Source organism: Hermetia illucens, chromosome 6, assembly GCF_905115235.1.
Source record: "Hermetia illucens chromosome 6, iHerIll2.2.curated.20191125, whole genome shotgun sequence".
Classification (NCBI taxonomy): Eukaryota; Metazoa; Arthropoda; class Insecta; order Diptera; family Stratiomyidae; genus Hermetia; species Hermetia illucens.
In genome coordinates this window covers 1,456,963-1,477,124 of record NC_051854.1, presented here as the reverse complement: position 1 = coordinate 1,477,124, position 20,162 = coordinate 1,456,963, and the positions used below count along the sequence as shown (strand labels likewise).

General features: G+C 41.9%; 4 protein-coding genes across 5 annotated transcripts; all 4 read right to left on the bottom strand.

The window, feature by feature from the left end:
* Positions 1–553: 553 nt before the first annotated feature.
* LOC119660283 (geranylgeranyl transferase type-2 subunit beta) lies at positions 554–1,950 on the bottom strand. The gene is made up of 4 exons (XM_038068753.1): positions 1,811–1,950; positions 1,280–1,747; positions 871–1,215; positions 554–812 (listed from the first exon to the last, which is right to left on the bottom strand). The coding sequence occupies exons 1-4, from the start codon at positions 1,811–1,813 to the stop codon at positions 627–629; spliced, it is 1,002 nt and encodes a 333-aa protein (XP_037924681.1). The 5' UTR covers positions 1,814–1,950; the 3' UTR covers positions 554–626.
* A 1,455-nt stretch (positions 1,951–3,405) lies between these two features.
* LOC119660353 lies at positions 3,406–7,980 on the bottom strand. The gene is made up of 6 exons (XM_038068852.1): positions 7,572–7,980; positions 6,862–7,504; positions 5,529–5,657; positions 5,164–5,452; positions 3,847–4,025; positions 3,406–3,793 (listed from the first exon to the last, which is right to left on the bottom strand). The coding sequence occupies exons 1-6, from the start codon at positions 7,664–7,666 to the stop codon at positions 3,485–3,487; spliced, it is 1,644 nt and encodes a 547-aa protein (XP_037924780.1). The 5' UTR covers positions 7,667–7,980; the 3' UTR covers positions 3,406–3,484.
* Positions 7,981–10,128: 2,148 nt separating this feature from the next.
* Positions 10,129–15,986, bottom strand: LOC119660505. 2 transcript variants are annotated; one of them, XM_038069103.1, is made up of 7 exons: positions 15,897–15,983; positions 15,266–15,778; positions 14,557–15,199; positions 13,629–13,757; positions 13,252–13,543; positions 10,586–10,773; positions 10,129–10,534 (listed from the first exon to the last, which is right to left on the bottom strand). In XM_038069103.1, the coding sequence occupies exons 2-7, from the start codon at positions 15,358–15,360 to the stop codon at positions 10,226–10,228; spliced, it is 1,656 nt and encodes a 551-aa protein (XP_037925031.1). In that variant the 5' UTR covers positions 15,361–15,778; positions 15,897–15,983; the 3' UTR covers positions 10,129–10,225. The 2 variants fall into 2 exon arrangements, with proteins under 2 accessions (XP_037925031.1, XP_037925030.1); XM_038069102.1 differs by having other exon boundaries at positions 15,266–15,986.
* Positions 15,987–18,070: 2,084 nt separating this feature from the next.
* LOC119659856 (RNA polymerase II-associated factor 1 homolog) lies at positions 18,071–20,100 on the bottom strand. The gene is made up of 2 exons (XM_038068161.1): positions 19,888–20,100; positions 18,071–19,827 (listed from the first exon to the last, which is right to left on the bottom strand). The coding sequence occupies exons 1-2, from the start codon at positions 19,956–19,958 to the stop codon at positions 18,141–18,143; spliced, it is 1,758 nt and encodes a 585-aa protein (XP_037924089.1). The 5' UTR covers positions 19,959–20,100; the 3' UTR covers positions 18,071–18,140.
* Between the last annotated feature and the right edge of the window lie 62 nt (positions 20,101–20,162).

The following is a 20,162-nucleotide window of genomic DNA, read 5'->3' as shown; positions in this document are numbered from 1 at the left end:
GAAGGCATTTTTGTGTAGGTTTGAAAAGTGAGTCAGATAATCGTAGCTGTCTATTTGCTAGCTGCCACTGCAATTTCAACCGACGTACGTTTTCTATAATCATCATCACCGGCGCAACAACCGATATCCGGTCTAAGGCAAATAAGGAACTCCAGATATCGCTGTTTTGCGCCGAGGTCCATCAATTCGATATCCTTAAAAGCTGCCTGACGTCCTGGCCTACGCTATCGCCCCATCTCAGGCAAGTGTCTCCCTCGTCTTCTTTTGCTACCACAGATATTGCCCTTATAGACTTTTCGGGTGGGATCCATCCTCATTCGTAAGAATTAAGTGACCCGCCCAGCGTGGCCTATTGAGCCGGATTTTATCTGCATGACGGTCAAGGTATCGCTCATACATTTCGTTGTTATATAGGCTACGTCTACAGTATTCGAGGCAAAAATGATGAGGTTCCTCCAATGATTTGGACGTTGTAGTCTGAAATTTCTACTTTAATAACACACCGTATTTCGGGAACAAATTGTCCGTAACAGATAACAATGAAAAAAAATCGTTCCAGCCAGAATTATCACATTTATTTGGGAAATAAAACTATAAATGTACAATTTTAAGACAATTGGATGCCTCTAAACGCTAATAATCTGTGTATTAATCTTAAGCTTATCTAGAACATACTGCGGCATGCAAAATGTCGGGTTAACCTTCAGCAACTTGTCATGACCGAGTAGGGAAAGTGCACCAAGCCCGAAGAGCGTGTGAAATATATCCGGAAGATTTCCCGTCCGATCGCTAAACCCACCAGTGTCAGTATCCTTAAAATGCAAGAAATATCAGTACAACAACTAATGGAAAGCGCACTAAAATAATTACCTGACAGGACAGAATGAACACCTTCAACTTATCTGAACTGATCCAGTGCAGTCTTCCCATAATAGTGAGCGAGGCAAGAACCCACCACGAATAGCAAACGTCCGGTAACTTCTCAGGACGTCCATTCAGTCCGCCACTAGGTAACTGTCTCTCACAGAGCCACCAGGCTAGCTTCTCACAGTCCAATCTGTGCAGTTGGTTGGTAATCGACAGGAAGCCCACACAGCAGTAAATCAATCCCGCATGCGACTCTGCATTCGGTTTGGATCCGAAACCGCCGTCCGCATTGCAGCAGGACATAACGAATTCCACGGCTTTAGGCACATTTATAACGTCTAGTTTATTCTGAAAAGAAGCAACCATCAAACATCAATCTAATTCCGAGAATGGTGACCGGTGACGTGCTTACAATCAAAGTAAGAATCGCGACTGCACAAAACGAAAATCGAGTGTCCACCTCACCCCATTTATCTCCGAAGAAGCTGCCGTCTGGTTGCTGTAAACTCGCTACATACCTCGCCACTCCTGCGACATCAATCTGATCCAAACAATCATAAATGCAAAGAATCTGAACGGCGCTGAGGGTGTAAAGCATGTGCGGATCGTGTCCTTCGCAGGCTGCCACCCCGCCACTCGTTGGGCATTGACATTTCTTTATGAACTCAACAATCGATTTACGATCGAGTTTTTCCAGTTGTTGCATTAGATCTAACGCAGTAACGCCCCAGTAAATGCCTGACATCCTGAGAAACTCCGTCATACAATATTCAAAGTCATTTTGGTCATTTCCGTGGTTTGCTATGTACTCGACATGCTTGTCGAAGAGCAATTCTTTCGGCTCTGCCGCGCTTATGTCGACGTCGTTTACAATGAATGCCTGAAATTTAGGGGAAACGTTTAGAAATTTCCAGTGGAAGGCATGAAATCACTCCGCACTTACCATCTTTCTGCGAATAAATCCAACAATTAATTGAGCTTCATAGATATGACCTATTGGTAATTGATTCTACACCAACAACAACTTTGACGTTTCAACGGGTGATGCTGAAGTTTTATGCGAATGTGACCGCATTTACTAAATGATGCAATGCAAAGAAGTGGAGTCTCTGGGGCCCTTAGCTTCAGGGAACAACTAGAATTAATAATGTTTATGGGCTTTTGGGATTTCATCTGATATCAAATACCAAATTTTTCTTATGCTACTGCTGATTTCACTGTTTAAACCAAAAGCCATAAATAACGATATTTGGGTATAAAATTTTGTACTTAGATTTTCTGTAAAACGGTCTATCTGCCTGTCCTTACGGCCCTCCATCTGTCTGAATATCTTTTTAAAGTTTTGTGTAAAACAAAGCTTTATTCAAATCGGTTCAATATCTGTCTGTCCGGAGTCTGAGCTGCATGGATCCCTTCTCTTTTGCGGTTGAAGTTTCCTTCTGCCGAGCCTTTCTTCCCCGTATTTTAAAAGAGTTAGGTAACAGTGCCACTGACCGACTGAGAGTAGTCGGATTTCCAGCTCCTCTCATTAAGTGATTTGCTGTACTATACTTTTTGCCTGACCGCGCCGTAAACACCGGGTTTTCCACTGAAGTGGAGAGATTGTCTTCCACAGATTTCTCCGTGGGGAAACATGAATTAGGTGAGGCCTCAAAAATCCGTGCCTCGGCCACGACCTGATTGCTCAGAGTCGCGGATGGATTCGAAGTGTGTGACTTCTTACCACTTGGATCGATGTCCCATACTTTGAGTATCAGTTGATGAACCGCTTGGTGTAATTGGTTCCTTCCATATTTAACCAATTTGGCTGAAATGCCGAGGCTTCGTAACTTTGGTTTTCCGGGTAGGGTTGTCAGCCCAACCTGGAGGAACAGTTGGTATATTTTGTCCCGTTTTTAGGCGTGGGAGACTCGCATTCATCATTCTCCGTCTTCAGTTTTTCATGAAGAAAGAACTCTCAGCGATCACCACGTGAAGGTGGTGGAACGCCATACGTTCATACCACTGCTATATCAGTTGAATCTGCAGCCATATATCACCTCAACCGAGGTGACTTTGGTGGATAAAAATCTCACACATTGGTATGTCCATGCCTTTCAAAGATTTCCACATCGGCTGATCAATATAATCCTGCATGGTTTGGCTGCAGTGTATTCATATCATTGCATAACCAGTGAAGTCTACGATCCATACTTTAGCGTCAAGTTTCTAAAGGGCTCTTCTTCGGTATTCGGTGCTCTGGTCCTCACTCATCTTGTTGCGAAGTTTTATTGGTGTGCTTAGTAAAGCCAGATCTCCACAATCCTTCGATATAACCAGATAAGAAAAACTTAACAAATGCCTGTTTAAAACACACTATAAAGATCTTTACTGTGTTTCATTATAATAAAATATAAATTTGATGTTCTGGGTAGGACCCATCAGACCAACACATAAATATGTAATATAAAAACTGGGCAGTTTTACCTAATGCAATTGGAGCGTGAGCTCATCAAGGGTCCTGCGAAATAATCGAAAAAACATAGCCATACTTCAAACTTAACGCAAAAAAGGTGCTTTTATTTTATTTCGATTGCCATAATCAATGCTATGAATCGTGAGAAAAATATAATGGAAACTAGTTTTCCATGTCATAAATCCGTAGGTCGATGAACGGTTTCATGACTTCATCTTTGTATTTTCGGTCCTGCAAGTCCCATTTTTTCCTGAAGTAGTGAAAAACCACTCCATTAAATGGTACAAGTAAGCAAAATTTTTTAAGACCAACAGCATGGTAGCAATTTTGAATGTACACAAGGGTGTAAGTAAATAGAAACGCAATTCTTGCATCACGCTCTTTTATGGATTTGTCGCCACTGAATTGTTTCTTGCACATGCCACAAGCTAGCAATAAGCAGTCCGCTTCGTCGATGGAAATTTGTCCTTTCTGGAAGGAAATACTTTTAATTGTGCACTTTAATCAGGAGAGATTTTAAATACCTTAACAAGATAGAATAGTGTTGTTACAAATGCTACCTTCTTAGGAGGCAACTGTCGAAATGTGTCCAAGGTTAGCACGGGGGAAATTGCCCAACAAGCCAATTTCATACGGGTTTCGTCTAAATTTGAGTCCAACTCTTCATTATCTGCTAGAAGCATAGTGAGGGGTGGCACATCGTCTGTGTTTTATAAGATTTAAAAAGCATTAGGTGCCTTGAACTACTTAATTCTAAATTAGGTCGACAAAGACAAGTAATCTGGCATCTGTATCTGGGGGAGAAGAACGTTGTCTTGGACTGTTACTGACGGAAGAAGAAGAAACGAAAGCGGTTCTCATCACCAAACAAGAGAAATTACGTCTGCATTAGAATTGGGGTCCATATCATTACTTCAAACCCCGCCATCAAATATGTGGAGTAACGATAGATGAAAAGCCTACTTTTAAGCAGTATACTCGATACTATACGAGCTAGGTCGATAGAACAACTGCACTTAGGATGCGTTCCGCTTTCTGAAAGAGGCAACTTTGATCATGATAGTAAGATTTCCATCAAACTTTCCAGCAAGTTGCTTCGTATGAAAACCTATACTCCGGGTTTAGGATGAACTTGAGGACGGGTGCGCAGTAAATTTTAAAAATATATTAGTATATTGTAATTAACTTTATTTTATCAGATATCGCTATGAAGGATATTTCGAAGCCTAGAAGTCATACAGAGGCATCACCATGTTTTTCAGATTTTTCTAGAGGGTAGTTTCTGAGAATGAACCCTTAATTTAAATGACTCTTCATGATCCCCTCACTCCCCCGTTTTGCAAATGGCTTCAATACTAAGACCTGATACGGAAAGTACTAATCGAGAGCTTTCATTTGATACCTCACATGACTATATTCGGTGAAAAAAAATTACATCCCTTATTAAAACCTGAAATACAACAGCGGAATGACTCCGTACAACAAGTACGATGCCAAAGCCAACTCAAATACAATGGAAGCATTTGTTTCTTATATTATTGTAGCTCACACCAATGGAGAAAATTTCAAAGAATTGCGATAGCGATAATAGGGAAGCGAGGGGCTTACAAAGATTGAAGATTCGGCAGAAGTTCGCAAAAGTTCGACTTTAGATCAATAATATCCAAATGACAACATCTAAAAACTTCTTTCGGCTCTCAACGAATGATTTTTATCTACAAAAGTTATGGACTAGTTCCGCCATGGTAGTCCTCTTTAAAGAGAATATCAATTTAAGATAAAACTTAGCAGTAATTATTGCCTACTCTTTGACCTTTGACCTTCAATATTAATGCTCTTACCTGGTGGATATTCTGGTTCCAGAATAATCTTTTCGTAATTCATGGGATGCAGCTTGCCATAAAAAGTCCTTGACACTGGCCCGTGCTCATGGCGAAGCAAAATTCCCATCACTCGACGTAATAAAGGGCGTATTAAGTCGAAGAAAGGCTGCATATCGGATTTAGCCAGATCGAAGTAAGGCGCAGAAATTATCAGTTTTCTATCAGCGAGCATTGCGTAATTCATGATACCACTGCTTTGTGATGCAACTTTAAGCAAATCTGATGGATACTCTTTATTTAAAGCGCTCTGCAAAAAGGATTGTGAGGTTTATGTAGGTACATAATAATGTTTTGGCTAACCATTGTGTGTATTTTATACTTACATAGGAATACGATTTCAAACTGGCTTTAATGCTATCAATGGGTAAATCAGGCCGAATCCCAGATATAGTTTTGTAATCGTTGACGGACAAATTTTTACTTTGTATTAACCATGCGATTTCATTAAAATCCTGGAAAAGATTAGATCCTTTTTTGCAAAATTGAACCCACATAGCACCTGACAGTCTGATGGTGTTAATAAGTAATTTCAAAAGATAGAATCAAATGGACCCATAGCAACATGGGGTTGAAAGCTACCATTCAAATGTGAGATAAACAAGCATTCAAATCAACCAGATCTCAAGCCTCGCGAAAGACCCGTTTATACATTGAACCGTTTGATAGCTAGTATGTGCTGCAACATCACTAGCACAGAGGAACATGCAAGTGACCTTACTGTCTTACTATCCATGACTCATTTTGAGGCTGCTATTTACTTTATTCAGAAAACCCTTATTTTATCATATATTGACCTTATTTCAACTTTAAATGCGTCGTCTGGTAGACAATGACTTTGGCTAGAAGGCCATTTCTTGAATGGTTGTTTTCGGCTCCCGATTTTTAGAGCTGAAGTTTTAAAGGATTACATGTGTTTCCCTAGAAAGTGAGAACTGATTCATTTTTGAGTTCCGATCAACACAATCAAGCGATGCGTTGTTCGGCTACTATTCCGGAACTCGACAAAAGTGCACCCGAGAGGGTAAAAACGATTTCTATAGGAATCCTTAGATTTCGGGTGCATAAAACAAGTTGCACTGTATGCAGGAGGTAGTGCAGAGGTCTTCTATTTACACCATACGGTGCTTCAGGATGATATCACTACTAGCAGTTTCCTCGGGGAATAATTCTGAATTAAATTTGGATGATCTCCTGCTGTCTGAACTGACGAAACCTTGTTTTGTGTCCACAGCGGACATTGAAAAAATAGGTACATAAACCCTATCGAAATCATCTCGGCTTCGAAGAATATTGCAACGAGTGGCTGATGATGAAGATAAACCCTTATCGATCGCAAAGAATACTCTGAAATAATGACGCTCGTACCTAGCCCTATCGAAAACATCCTGAAACGAATAGTCAGCTACCGTTTGCATAGGCGACTGGGACTACCTACCAACTGTCTACAGCACCGTTGTTCACTTCTGTGTTTTCTGTGCTCCCTACACTTTGGTATTTGCATGAGAGTGAAACTAACATTACATTTCTTTTACTTCCAGGTTTGTTTTTGTGTGCGAATTTCTCACCCACATTACATCTAATTGAAATAAGAATTTCGACTTGAATTTCATCCTCAAACTGGTCGTATACATACCGAGAATGACGCCACGTACTTACCGGAAAACTGGAAGAAGACACAAAATCGTTTCCTGCCAAAGTTGCCATAATAGCCATTTGCTCGCTTCTCAAATTCAAATGAGCACGCAAAGCATCGCGATTGAATTTGTTTGTAGTCAAAGTGTTAATATTCAAATCAGTTGAAGACCAGAAGTGCCAAGGACCTTCAAAAATCAAATAGTCGGTATCGTTGGTCAAAATAGCAAGTGCGTCGTTTTTGGTGGCATACTCGGCTGCTTCCACATCACAGTCATTCAGTACCGAAACATGGACAGTACCGAACTCTCTTGCTAGACTGGGAATGTACGTTAGAAAAGGCGTTGGAAGTCGTAAATTCATCATCGATAAGGTGCTTTCGGTCGGAAAACCAAAACTGGATATTTCACTCAATGCTGGCGCAGCTCTATTGTATTCCTGTATTCGACGTTCCAAACGTTTAGGGATTTTGTCTTCGGAGGACGTACCATCAATGAAAAACGCTAATTCTACATCCAATAAATCGAGTTTACGCATGGTGCTCTGGAAGTTTATAGCGTAAATATCATAACGGCCTCCAAGGATGAGTTCTTCGTTATTCTCATGGAAGGATGATTGTAGCGTAAGTAGGTCAATAACTATGAGAGGTTTCTTGCCATTATGAGATCTTTAAGAAATAGTAAACAAAACACATATACATCTAAATTCGTATGTTCGTTGCAGAAAAATCCGACCTTTTGTATTTTTCAACTTCGTCAGCGATTTCTATAGGTACAACTCCATCCTTTACTTTCGTTCGGAGGAATGTTTGCAAGCCTCGAACTCCCATAGTGACCGTGAATATAAACAAAGTGGAAAATGGCACCGCAAATTAATCCGCAAGCGATAAATGCATACAAATGAATATAAATCCGAAACAAAGTATCTAGAAACTGAACAGAATGAACCGGAAACAATTTGAAAATAACTCAAAATTGCAGAGATTGCTCTCGTACACTGCAGAAGCTCTCCCGTACTATTAAGTCTTAAAACACGCAATAACTTATTGCACCATAACACTTGAAAACGTTTATAAATATCTCCCGATGACTAGCTTCTAATTTGAAGCCCAGTTCTCCCGCCGTTTCTCCATCACAAAAGGCTGTAGAAGTGAGAAATGATAAGCCAAGCATCTCTTTAGGGTGGTCTAATCTCCGCGCTTTTTATTCTTACTACATTCTCTTACCGGAGCGAAGCACACATTTGCAAAAATGCAGATTGTATTAGGGGAATCCCATTGATGACTTTCTGTGATGATGCAATATCAGCCATTGCATTGAAATGCATTGATACAGTGCAGTGCTATGGCGGGAAATATACTTTGAAAGCTGCTAGCCAAGATATTTGGAATTATATCTATTTTTTGTGTGTGGCGGAAATTCTATCTTGTAATTTTGATCGTCTGTTCCTAGCAGAGATTCGTAAAGTCGCATTTGGTGTATTGGAAAGTTGCATACCTGAGTATACCTACGATGGCAGCTTTTCTTGCAAATAGGCGGTTCCGAGATATTTCACGATAAGAAGTGTTATCTAATTAGCCTCTTTTAATTTAGCTTGGGTTTAATTGCCCTTATTAAAGGGCAAAAGTTGCACCAATTTGAACAGTACTGGCCGATCAATTGATGCAAAGAAAAAAAAATGATATGGTTACTTATAAACGAGAATTAGTTGTAAACTTATCCTAATAAAAAGGACATCCAACAAAATTAGGTTCAATGAATCATCAGTAAAGACATTTTAGGCAAATTATCTAAGAACACAGAGTTTAGTGCGCCAGTCTAACAATGGTCTTTCAAGGCCCTGCTCGATCTGGATCAAGGCAGTTTGTACATCTCGGGTCGTTGTTGCCATGATGTCGATATCGTTAGCATAGCCCAGTAGTTGGGTGAACTTAAAGAGGATCGTACCCCTCGCATTTACCTCAGCATCACGGATCACTTTCTTCAGTGCTAGGTTAAAGAGGACGCATGACAGGCCATCCCCTTGTTGATGTCGTAAGGTTTTGAGAGCGATGCTGTTGCTTTTATCTGGCCTCGCACATTGGTCAGGGTCAGCCTAGTCAGTCTTATCAACTTCGTCGGGATATCGAATTCTCATGGCCGTGTATAGTTTTACCCTGACTAGGTTATCATAGGCGGCTTTAAAGTCGATGAAAAGATAGTGTAATTGATGTCCATATTCCAACAGTTTTTCCATCTGCTGCAGAGAGAAAATCTGATCTGTTGTTGATTTGCCTGGAGTGAAGCCTCTTTGGTATGGACCAATGATGTTCTGGGCGTATGAGACTATCCGGCCTAGCAAGATAGCGGACAATATCCTATAGATGGTGCTCACCAACGTGATACCTCTATAATTGCTGCACTGTATTATATCTCCCTTTTTATGTTTGAGACAGATAATGCATCTTTTCCAGTCGTCAGGCATTGATTCGCTGCCTGACGACGAGGCCTTTGATAGTTTCCTGCTTCTCACGAGTGGATATTTGCTTCGGAAACGTTTTCGGCAATAGGGCCACTCGAATGCCCTTGACCGCGTTAGCATAGCTAACGGCGAGCTCTTTGACTCCTGCCCTATCCGGGATTTCCCCCTCTTTGGGCCAGGTTTGGGGTTTTTTTTTAGCATTCCCCTCGCATGGACTAATCTCCGCTGCTCCCCGCTTTCTAGGTTCCGATAATGATGGCTTAGGTCTGTCCTGAGTCTTCTTAAAGGTCTCTTCTGATTTCAGACCTTCCATCAGATAACGCAGATACCATTTAAAAACTGTCTCACTGAGGCCTGCCTCCTTCCTGATGTCTGATATACTGATTTCAGATGGACATCGAATTCGCGGAAGTGGTGGGTCAGGCATTCTAAGTTTTATGGTTACATACGAAATGTGTTTATTGTATCTGTAAACAGCTTTCCGGAGATTCTTTACCAGCTTGCTTTCATTGATTTCGGTATACTATACGCCCCCTTTCCAAATCTTTTCGAAACCTAACACATTCCCGGAATCTTTTTTGTTATTACATATTTTCAATGGGACTCTACTTCAGTTTCACTTTCATTATCCTTAATTATGTACGATCGGTACGTGTAGCATCGCAAAAGAGCATAGTGATCGACACAAACATCCATAACGCCGCCGGGACGTTGACCTTCGCACCGTCGAATTCTCTCTCTCTCTCTCTACTATCTTTTCCGTACTTTCTATTCAAAATAAGGACTTTTCTCTAATGCAGTATGATCCCGCAACATAAAGCCATGTTTAAAACTCAAAACAAGGATGAACCTTTATTTTATTTCGACAACAATGGAATATAAATTCAATATCCTAAGTAAGTTTAAAAAAGATTTAAAAAAATTGGAACTAACTTTCTGTATCATAAATCCTTAAGGCAACAAAAGGTTCCAGCTTTTCATCTTTGAATTTTTGATCTTTGAAATACCACGTCTTATTGAAGTAGTGAAAAACTAATCCGTCAAATGGTACAATTGAACAAAATTTTTTAAGACCAACAGCATGAAAGCAATTTTGGATATATACAAGGGTGTTGGTAAATAAAAATGCGATTCTTGCAGCACGCTCCTTTATGGGTTTAACGTAATTGAGTTCCGTCGCCCGCATGTTGCAGGCTAGCAATAAACAGTCCGCTTCGTCGATGGAGATTTGCCATTTCTAAAAGAAAATACTTGTAATTTGGATTTAAATTAGGAAAGTTTTAAATACCTTAACAAGATAAAATAGTGTTGTTACACACGCTACCTGCTTAGAAGGCAACTGAGAAAATGTGTCCAACTTTAGCATGGGAGAAATTGCCCAACAAGCTAATTTCATACGGGTTTCGTCTAGCTTTGTGTCCAATCCTTCTCTATGTGCTAGAAGCCTACTGAGGGATGGCTCACCTTTTGCTCTACCTGTGTTTTATGAAATTTGAAAAATATTAGATTCCTCGAACTGCTGTATTTTAAATAAGGCTTAATAAAAACGAGTGGGGGTGGGAGTGGGGTGTTCGTTTTCATATCTCATAGAAAGTGGCTTGAATGGGGACTTTTGTGGCATATATTCCGCGATAATTCAATGCTGAAATTCTTCCTCATTTTCACTATTCACTATCTAGGTCAGACATTTTACTTGAATACTGTCAATGATACAATATGTACTGAAGCGATGTCATAATAAAAACCCTGGTGTTAGTGTGCAAGTGAGCTTTTAAGGAGATTTATATATATGGTTGCCAAATATCCTTTTGTGGGGTATAGTTTGTCAACCACAACATCATTTCTTAATGTGTGACTTATCCACTGATCAGCCCAGCGTACTCTGATGATACGGTGCCGACAGGTGTTAACGAAGGCTTGGAGCTTTTGAGTAACAGTGGGGTTGACTTAGCAATACGGAAAGCACACTAGCACAGAACAGTCTCAACTTGATCTTCTTGTTGAGATAACTGCTTTTCCAGATTTTACGCAAAGCAGCGAAAGCAAATCTAGCGCTGTTAATACTTCCTAGATCTACAAACTGATCTACGCCTTCGATGCTCTGCGGATTAATGCAGTTAGAGAGGGTGTGATTACTTGTCAAACTGAGAACCTTGATTTTGTTGGTGTTTATACTCAGTTTCCGGGAGAAGCAAGTAGCTCTCTTTCCAAATCCACAGCCATTTGGCCAAGGTAGATGACCCAGTGAGAGCTAACAGATGTCATCAACGTAGTTGAGGTGTTTGAGGAAAGATGTCATGGTCCACTAAACTTCTCCACGTCCTTCGGACAAAGTAGCATTATGAACGACACCTATAACAAAAAGAAATAATATCATAGACAAGATGCAACCCTAGTGGACTCCGCTTTGCACCTCGAAATCCTCCAAGATTTGCCATTTTTCCATCGTATGTCGCTTTGATAATAGTATTAGTTTCTCCGGAATGTCAATCTTGCGTAGAGCACAATAGATACACTCCATATTGATGCTATCGAAAGCTTTCTTGAAATCGATGAAGAGCAGATCAAGCGAAGATCTAAACTCCACGCACTATTTCAAAATGATCCGGAGGGTGTTGATGTGGCCAATGCAAGAAGACCCAGAGCGGAACCCAGCCTGCTCTCCGTCGATCAAGCCTTAAAGATGCTGTTTAATGCATTCCAGAATTATTTTAGCTATCATATTTGCAACAGCAGGGAGTACGTAGATACCTCTTCACTCAACTCAAAGCGGGTGCCCTGGAATCTTATCGATCATCCTCTTTTTCCACTCCTTTGAAAGGTCTCGGATCCTCAAGATTTCCGTATGAATAGAATTAACAGATCTGCAATAATTGCAGATGCAACGACAAATAACACTGCGGGAAGACCGTCGCACCTAGCGGCTTTATTCCGTTTGAGTGCATTGATTGTCACAGCTCCCCAACCCTGCAAGAAGTGGCGGACGTAACACGCAAGTGAACGTAAGCGACCTTCAAATCGTGATTCCTTTCGAGGCCAGCGCCTCTCTTGTTATGAACATCCAGAAGGCAGCTCTTAAATCCACTGCTGATCGCGAAGTGATCGATCTGATTGCTTGTGTAGTATCGGTCAATTGAAACCAAACTGACGTTATGGTAAGTTCTGTCCTCGAACAATGTCCTATTAATGACGAGGCGGTGAAAGTTGCAGAAATTCACAAATCTCCCACCATTATCCTTACGGTCGCCAAGACTGTTTCCCCAACACATGCCCGAGTAAGGTGTTGTCAGAGCCAATCATGGCATTCAAATCATAATATCACCTTTAGGAAGTCTCCCCTGAGCTGCTCCTAGAAAGCATTTGTATTTATAGCCAAAGGTTTTCGGCATGAGGTTGGTCCTTATCCGTTGTTGCCGTTTTGGTACCAATAAAGATCCAAAATTTGCAAGTTGCTAGCCACAAATTTCTATCCCTTTTAGTTGTCTCTTACGACAACAGGTAAGCCCCAACTCACAGGACTGTTATTGGGATATGAGCTCTAAGGAAAAGTAAATCTTCAAGCTTGATGGTTCGGTTTGTTTAAAAGGAATAAAGTCATTTTATGATCACGCCTAAGTTACCGATGAGAGCGAAACAATGTTTGAAACAATATTTCATTAACATTTCACAACAACTAGGAAGACAGTAAGACGTAACGCTTACATAGATTGATTTTGTTGGCTGGGAAAAATATAGCTTTAGATGAAAAGTATCCAAACAAGTTTTCAAAAAGTCTTCTCTCAACCAATTCAAATGTCCATGGGTTTTCTCTCGACTAAACGAATGGGTCTTGATCTGTTTTATTTAAGAAAATACTACTCGTATTTTGGATATATTACAGTAAAACCTAGCAGCAACCTTTGATTACTCACTTTTTCTCTGTCGGCAATAGCTTTCCATTATCGATCTACTTACTTCGTGGATATTGTGGTTCAAGAAGAATCTTTTCGTAACCACTGTTGGCTTGCAGCTTACAAAAGAAGGTTCGTATCCCTGGTCTACCTTCGTGTTGAAGTAAAATTCCCATCACTCGACGTAGTAGAGGCCGTATTAAATCGAAAAAAGGTTGCATATCCGTTTTAGATAGATCAAAATAATCCATAGGAATAATTACTGTTTTATCTGCAAGCATTGAGTAATTCATGATGCCATCGGCTTGGGATACCATCTTAAGTAAATTTGATGGATATTTTCTCTTTAAAGCACGCTGGAAGAGGACAGAATTATTGGGCTCGTGTAGTTAGTATGTAATCTACAAAAATATACGTAATAAAGCTAAATAAGATACTTACATAGGAATATGATTTGAGGCTAGCTTTAATATCATAAACCTTCAGCCTAGGCAGAATCGAAGGTATAGCTTCATAATCGTTGACCGACAAATTATGACTTCGTATTGATTGTGCAATTGCATAAAAATCCTGGAATAAATAAGATTCAATCTCATATATCTATTTATTTAATTGCACCGAGAACTTGTTGAATTTGTGGCACCTGTTGCTAAAGTCCTAGCTGACTAACTTTCGAGCGAAGCTTGGTGAGGTGAAGGCAGGGTCGTGGGGATGAAAACCGGGTCCAGCTCCCTCCCCGGGATTGCATAATTTATTTCATTTTTTTACAGTTTGTCTACCTTGACTTCCTTCTCGAAGGATTTAGGTGGAGAATTTCTGTGGATTTGAACGTTCTATACTACTAAGCCCTAAACGAGCGGTCCGTGGACCAAAAAAAGGGGGAGCAAGTTGCTCCCCATTTCGTCCGATCCGGCATCAAGTTGATGCGGGCTTAGGACCCCGCAATTCTCAAAAAAAAAAAAATATTTTTAGCTCTGGCCAAGTTCTGGTCAATAGTATGGGCGGATTTGCGCTCAATATATTATAATTCGTAGTCAAGTTGTGTTCTCTGAATTATATAAAGGAGCACTTAACATCTGCGAGCCGCTTCGATCAGAGATGAAGCACCCTGACGATTTGACGTACCGTAAAGTCGTCATCGCCTAATATAGTGATCACAAGATTCGAGGAATACGTAAGAGAGTACATCGACGATAAACGAAAAAGCGACGACCCTCAAAACATCAATTCAATGGACAACGTGGATATTATATTATTATGACTAGTAACATCGATGATACCCTAATTCAAACAATAAACTGCTGTTTCCGTGGACAATTTGAAGAACTAGCTACCGACTCTTAATTTATGATCGACATCATGTGCTTACCTGAAAACTCCCAGAAGGTACAAAATCGTTTCCTGCCAAAGTCGCCAGAATAGCCATTTGATCGCTTCTCAAATTCAAATGAACACGCAAAGCATCACGATTAAATTCTTTCGTAGTTAAAGTCTTAATATCCAAATCAGTTGAAGACCAGAAGTGCCAGGAGCCTTCAAAAATCAAATAGTCTGTATCGTTGGTCAGAACTGCAAGTGCTTCATTTCTGGTTGCATACTCCGCTGCTTCCACATCACAGTCATTCAGTACCGAAACATGGACAGTACCGAACTCTCTTGCTAAACTGGCAATGTACGTTAGAAAAGGCATCGGAAGTCGCGGATTGATATTGGATAGGCTGTCTTTTGTCGGAAAACCAAGGGAGTTTATTTCACTCAATATTCGAATCCCTTTATTGTACCCGTTCATTCGACGCTCTAAACGTGTAGGAACTTTTTCTTCGGAGGACGTTCCATCAATGAAAAACACTATTTTCACCCCAAGTGACTTAAGTCGACGCATGGTACTCCTGAATTCTTCAGCGTAAATATGATAACGGCCTCCAAGGATGAGTTCTTCGTTGCTCTGGTGGAAGGATGATTGTAGAGTAAGTAGGTCAATAACTATGAGAGGTTTCTTGCCGTTGTGAAATCTTTAAGAAACAGCAGAAAAAAAACATCTCTAGATCTGAAATTTCTGTGCTAATTATAGATCCTACTTTTTGTATTTGTCAACTTCATCAGCGATTTTTATAGGTACAATTCCATCCTTTACTTTCTTCTGGAGGAATGTTTGCAAGCCTCGAACTCCCATATTAGTTGCGAACACACAGGTAAAAGGGAAGATGGCGTAACAAGAATGTATTCTTTTTTTCTATTTCACAGCACTCGGAATCCCGAACCGATATATGCAGGTCCATATACACTTGGACCGTATATATTCTCTATTGTATTTTCAAAACGCTTTATAAATTTCTACACGATAGCACTCGATAACAACACTTTCTGATGATTAACTTCCCACATGAAACGAGTATGATGAGCTCCATGTACCCAAGCTAAGGCTTTTATAAAAATGAGAGTTGATATAACCTTTCTTTGGTCTCCTCAGATTCTATTTCTACACTCTCGGTCTCACATCGTATCAAAGCACAAATCGTAGAAACGCATTGCATTCGGGGAATCCCACTACAATATCAGCCGATTCCATTGCAATATGACTCAGCACAGCGCTAAGACGATAAATATGTTTTGAATTTTTTTTTTTACAAAAATGTTTGGTGTAATATAGTGGAAGCTTTATTCTGTTTATGGGGCGCAATAGTTGTTTAAGGACGCGATGCGACTTACCCTTAACAGAGTAATATTCTGCTTATTCATTTTCTTTTTATGGCTGGAGATGGAAATCTACATATAAAAAACGCTGCTGAGTCAAATTACTACAGTGTTTGAGAAGTTACTGCCACTTCCATCATACAGACAAGATGTCGGCAATGTGTGCTTCGGGCAATTCAGCAAAAGTAGTAGTAAGTAGCTTTGTCGTTACAGTAGGCTGAAAAATCTTATTAAGTTCGTGCATCTCAGGCTAATCTGTGATCCACATATTATTAATGAAGCTTGTAATAGGTTGATTTCGGAAGCCAAGTGCAAATACTGAACTATTCCTCAAGAGTTTAGTTAACTTTATTTTTCCGTTAATATCTACCTTAATTAAAGGCATATGATGCTCTCCGCAATATGGCTATTATATAAACCTACGAAGTACTGAAAAAATCAAGCTGGTTAGCCTATTTGCGATAGCTAACAGATTGAGGAAGGCAAAAAAACAGTCACTAAGAACCTTATTAAAATTGGTTTACTCTCTATTTATCTATCACACCTACTATTTCAGAAACAGGTATTCCTATTAACACGAAATTTGGTAGAAAGGTAGGACCTATGAATCCCATTGCATGCACTGAGTCACATAGTTGAACGTTGTGTTTAATAGGGTCCCCCTATATGCAAAAGGTGTAGTCGTGTGGGGTATCAAATAAACAGTCTCGATAAGTACTTTCCGAACCCGATATTGGTTTCCACATTTATTGCCAAGGGGGTCCAAAAAAGGTGAGTTGCTTCAAGGACCCGTTCTCAGAAACTATCCAACCCAAATATCGGGAAAAAATACGGTGGTCCATGGACATGGCCTGGAAATACCCTCCATACCGATACCAATGATAACGTTTTTCGGGTGGTTGTGAAGATCATTTGTTGATGCTTCACCTGCAGAACATCTGTTAGTTGCGATTATTGCGGCATCCATTTCCCCCTTATATGTGTTGCGGAGGGCTGTGTTGTGAATGGCTTCAGTATTCACTCTGACCGCGCAAATCAGGTACTTCCAACAACCATTTCGTGTGATACAGCTAACTGAATAATCCGCAGTCCGTTATCATTGGTATCCCCTATATAAGCTATGGGGAGCCGACGTATCACCTGAATACCAGCTCCGTCCCTACTTGACTGTTGAAATCTCCAAGTATGATTTTGATATCATACTTGGGACAGGCTTCGAGGGTCCGCTCAATCGCTTTGTAGAAGGTATCCTTCTCCGACTCTGCTGTAGGGGAGTGAACGTTTATGAGGCTTATATTTCTAAATTTGCCTCGAAAAATGCAAAGTGCATAGCCTTTCGCTTATATTTTCGAAGCGGATAACAGCAGGTTTCATTTTTTGACTGACTAAGAAACCTACTCCGAGAACATAGTTTACTGGATGGCCGCTATAATATATTGTGTAGCGGCTCTTTTCCAGGAAACCGCTATCTGTCCAGCGTATTTCTTGCAATGCTGTTGCATCATATTGGGACAGGGTATCGACCAGCTGCTCGGCAGCATTCAGTCTGTACAAGAAGCGCACGTTCCATGAAAAAAAAGCGCAAATCATTATTCCGCTGTCGTTGCCGGGTTCGTCGTTTTGAAATCCATCCATGAAGGTGAAGGAGGTATCGATCCACGTTTCGCCCTGGGACCTATACTACACTTTGACCACAGATAGCTTTTAGGGATACCGAATTGGTGGACCTCGGCGCAAAATCGGGGTGTCTGGAGTTCCTTATTAAGGAAGGTCTCGACCGGATACCGGTTGTTGCGCCGTTCATGATGATATTTTTCAAACAACTACCGTCATCTCTGGGTCAGGCCGGGTATTTACGGAACATCCTTGGTAGAAACATGGCCAACAGACAAACACACTCTTGGCCGATTTGATGGTAGTTTTCAATGGCCACCGGGAGGAGGTCATGTGAGGGCTTGTTCAATTACGCCACCTGAATCATGGTCAGACCAGGGTGCCGGACTAGCGGTACCATTGTGGGCAGGAACTGGCTTTCAGGGTAAAGCCATCTACTGTGTCTACTTTGAAGGGTGAAGTTGTGAGGGCGCGCGTAGCTGGATGGAGCGTAAAATTGCAATCAATTTCCTTCGTTAAATTCTTCCGGACCAAAAGATCAAATGAACTTGATGACATTAAGTGAAACTCCGCAGTTTTTTCCTAAATTTATTTCTTATTTACATACACATATAACGGTCAGCTAAAATTATGTATTCTTCGTGCCTACTCCTCATCAGATCCACTTCCCGAGGGTGTTGCGCTACGTGAGTGCGATGGCGTTCTGCTGCCTGATCTAGAACGTGATGGAGTACGTGAGCCAGAAGCCGAACGGGAGCGTGATCGCGATGCGGACTTTGACTTGGACCGGCTACGAGATCGTGATGGTGTTCGGGATCCTGACTTAGATCGGGACGGTGAATGCGATGCACTACGCGAACGAGAACGTGACCGCGAAACTGATCGCGACTTTGAGGGTGAATGGGTGCGACTTCGTGAACGTGAGGGCGATTTGGTCTTCGAGCGGGACCGGCTACGCGAACCTGAAGCTGAACGGGAACGCGATCGAGATTGTGATTTTGCTCTGGAACGGGAACGGGACTTGGGGCGCGATTTGGATCGTGATCGACTCTTGGATTTCGCTGGAGATCGAGATCGCGAGCGTGACCGGGAAGACTGAGAACGGGACCTGGATCGGGATGCTGAGTTCGAAGGAGAACGGGTTTTGCCTCTTGAGCGCGACCGCGACTGCCTGTCTCGTTCGCGTTCCTCGTCATCTTGCTGTTGCTGGTTGTTTTCATCCTCGCGGTTGTCTTCGCCCTCTTCCTCATCAGCGTCGACTTCCATTTCCTCCTCGTCATCCTCGTCGCCGGGCTGCTCCAGCTGTTTTTCGCGGTAGCGTTGCATGCGGTGCTCGGTTGCGTCGAGTGGACGATGCTTGACCACCAGCTTTGTATTGTTCGGCTGCTGTCCGATCTTTTGTCGACGCTTGCTGAGTCGCACGCGTGTCTCGAGTTCATCGTAAAAGACGCCATCGGGGCGAACAACGAAGAAGTAATTCTCCTCGTAACCCTTCGACGCCTTGCTCTTCACATTCCAATTGTACTCTCTGGCGATCTTGTACTCATACTCCTCCTCGTCTTCGTAGAGAATGTTGCTGGCGAAATCGCGACGACGCTTCTCGAGTGTGTCCTCGGTGGGCAGAAAGTAGGCTACGAACTGCTCGCCACTTTCATCCATCACACCACGGATCATGGCTTGCGACATCTCCTCGAGTTGTGCTGGCACATTCTTGCCAACCGGAGCAGGATCGCTGTCGAAAATAACTTGGGCACAGGGATACTTCCAGTTTTTGAAATCGGGGAAAATTGGAAGTATCTCCACGGGAACAACGTTGGGCTTGCTGTAATGTTTTGAAATTTCTTTCTTGGAGTCCTCGAATGTCTTCTCGATTGCTTTGATCTGAGCGTCTCGGTCCAGGTAGAGCGTTTCTTCGCGAAGACTCTTCTTGACGTTGTAGCCCACCTTGGCTTCCACTTTCTCCATTGTTTGCGGTTGGAAACGAGTCTGTTCGGTGGAAATATATTCGGATTTACGCAACCATGATACGGCCCGCGAGTGCTGGCGCGAACGGATGGAGTCTTGAGGCGTATGAACATCTTCCTCGAGCAGCTTCTCATCTGCCGGGTCAAGTTGGGCGTACGGATCGGGGTGGTAGATATCGCGGTTTATCAAATCGATGCCGACGCCAAGATCGTGCTCAGTCAGGACTTCATATTTGTAGTTCCGCTCCAGCGACGTTGGGTTGTACTGGATAAACCGATCGTTTTCAAACGGATACACGAGGAACTTCAGATCAAACGGGATATCGGGGAGACTGTTGCAGTATTTGACGCGCATCATTAACTCGGGCCTGGCCAAGACAAGATTTTGTGAACGAGCAAGGCATCACCAATGAGTCTACCGGACTTACCTTCGCTCCGCCGGCCGCTGTGGGCGTTTCTCGGCGGTATTCGTTGAACCATTCTGTATAGTTGGCGGCATGGTGTAGCGCACTTCCGAAAGTAAACCGACCACTTTACACTAACCGCGGCTGCCACACTTTATATGTCCGGCAAAAACAATAATGGAGTATCAACACGCAGACTTCTAGCGGTGACAGCCAGCCTGCCACGACCGACATGCCCTCTGCATGCAAACACTGCGGCAAGCATCCATTATAGCTCAGCTGTCAGGCGACTGTCAGTG

What these genes read in the sequence shown, in the direction of transcription:
- LOC119660283 (XM_038068753.1), bottom strand. An exon ending in TCGCGATTCTTACTTTGATT is followed by an intron (nt 1,216 to 1,279) that starts GTAAGCACGTCA and finishes GCTTCTTTTCAG; the next exon opens with AATAAACTAGACGTTATAAA. An exon ending in TGTTCATTCTGTCCTGTCAG is followed by an intron (nt 813 to 870) that starts GTAATTATTTTA and finishes TTGCATTTTAAG; the next exon opens with GATACTGACACTGGTGGGTT.
- LOC119660353 (XM_038068852.1), bottom strand. Translation starts at nt 7,666, where the DNA reads ATGGGAGTTCGAGGCTTGCAAACATTCCTCCGAACGAAAGTAAAGGAT. An exon ending in TGTCTTCTTCCAGTTTTCCG is followed by an intron (nt 5,658 to 6,861) that starts GTAAGTACGTGG and finishes AATCTTTTCCAG; the next exon opens with GATTTTAATGAAATCGCATG. An exon ending in GGAACCAGAATATCCACCAG is followed by an intron (nt 4,026 to 5,163) that starts GTAAGAGCATTA and finishes TATAAAACACAG; the next exon opens with ACGATGTGCCACCCCTCACT.
- LOC119660505 (XM_038069102.1), bottom strand. Translation starts at nt 15,360, where the DNA reads ATGGGAGTTCGAGGCTTGCAAACATTCCTCCAGAAGAAAGTAAAGGAT. An exon ending in TACCTTCTGGGAGTTTTCAG is followed by an intron (nt 13,758 to 14,556) that starts GTAAGCACATGA and finishes TATTTATTCCAG; the next exon opens with GATTTTTATGCAATTGCACA. An exon ending in TGAACCACAATATCCACGAA is followed by an intron (nt 10,774 to 13,251) that starts GTAAGTAGATCG and finishes CATAAAACACAG; the next exon opens with GTAGAGCAAAAGGTGAGCCA.
- LOC119659856 (XM_038068161.1), bottom strand. Translation starts at nt 19,958, where the DNA reads ATGCCGCCAACTATACAGAATGGTTCAACGAATACCGCCGAGAAACGC. An exon ending in CAGCGGCCGGCGGAGCGAAG is followed by an intron (nt 19,828 to 19,887) that starts GTAAGTCCGGTA and finishes TGTCTTGGCCAG; the next exon opens with GCCCGAGTTAATGATGCGCG.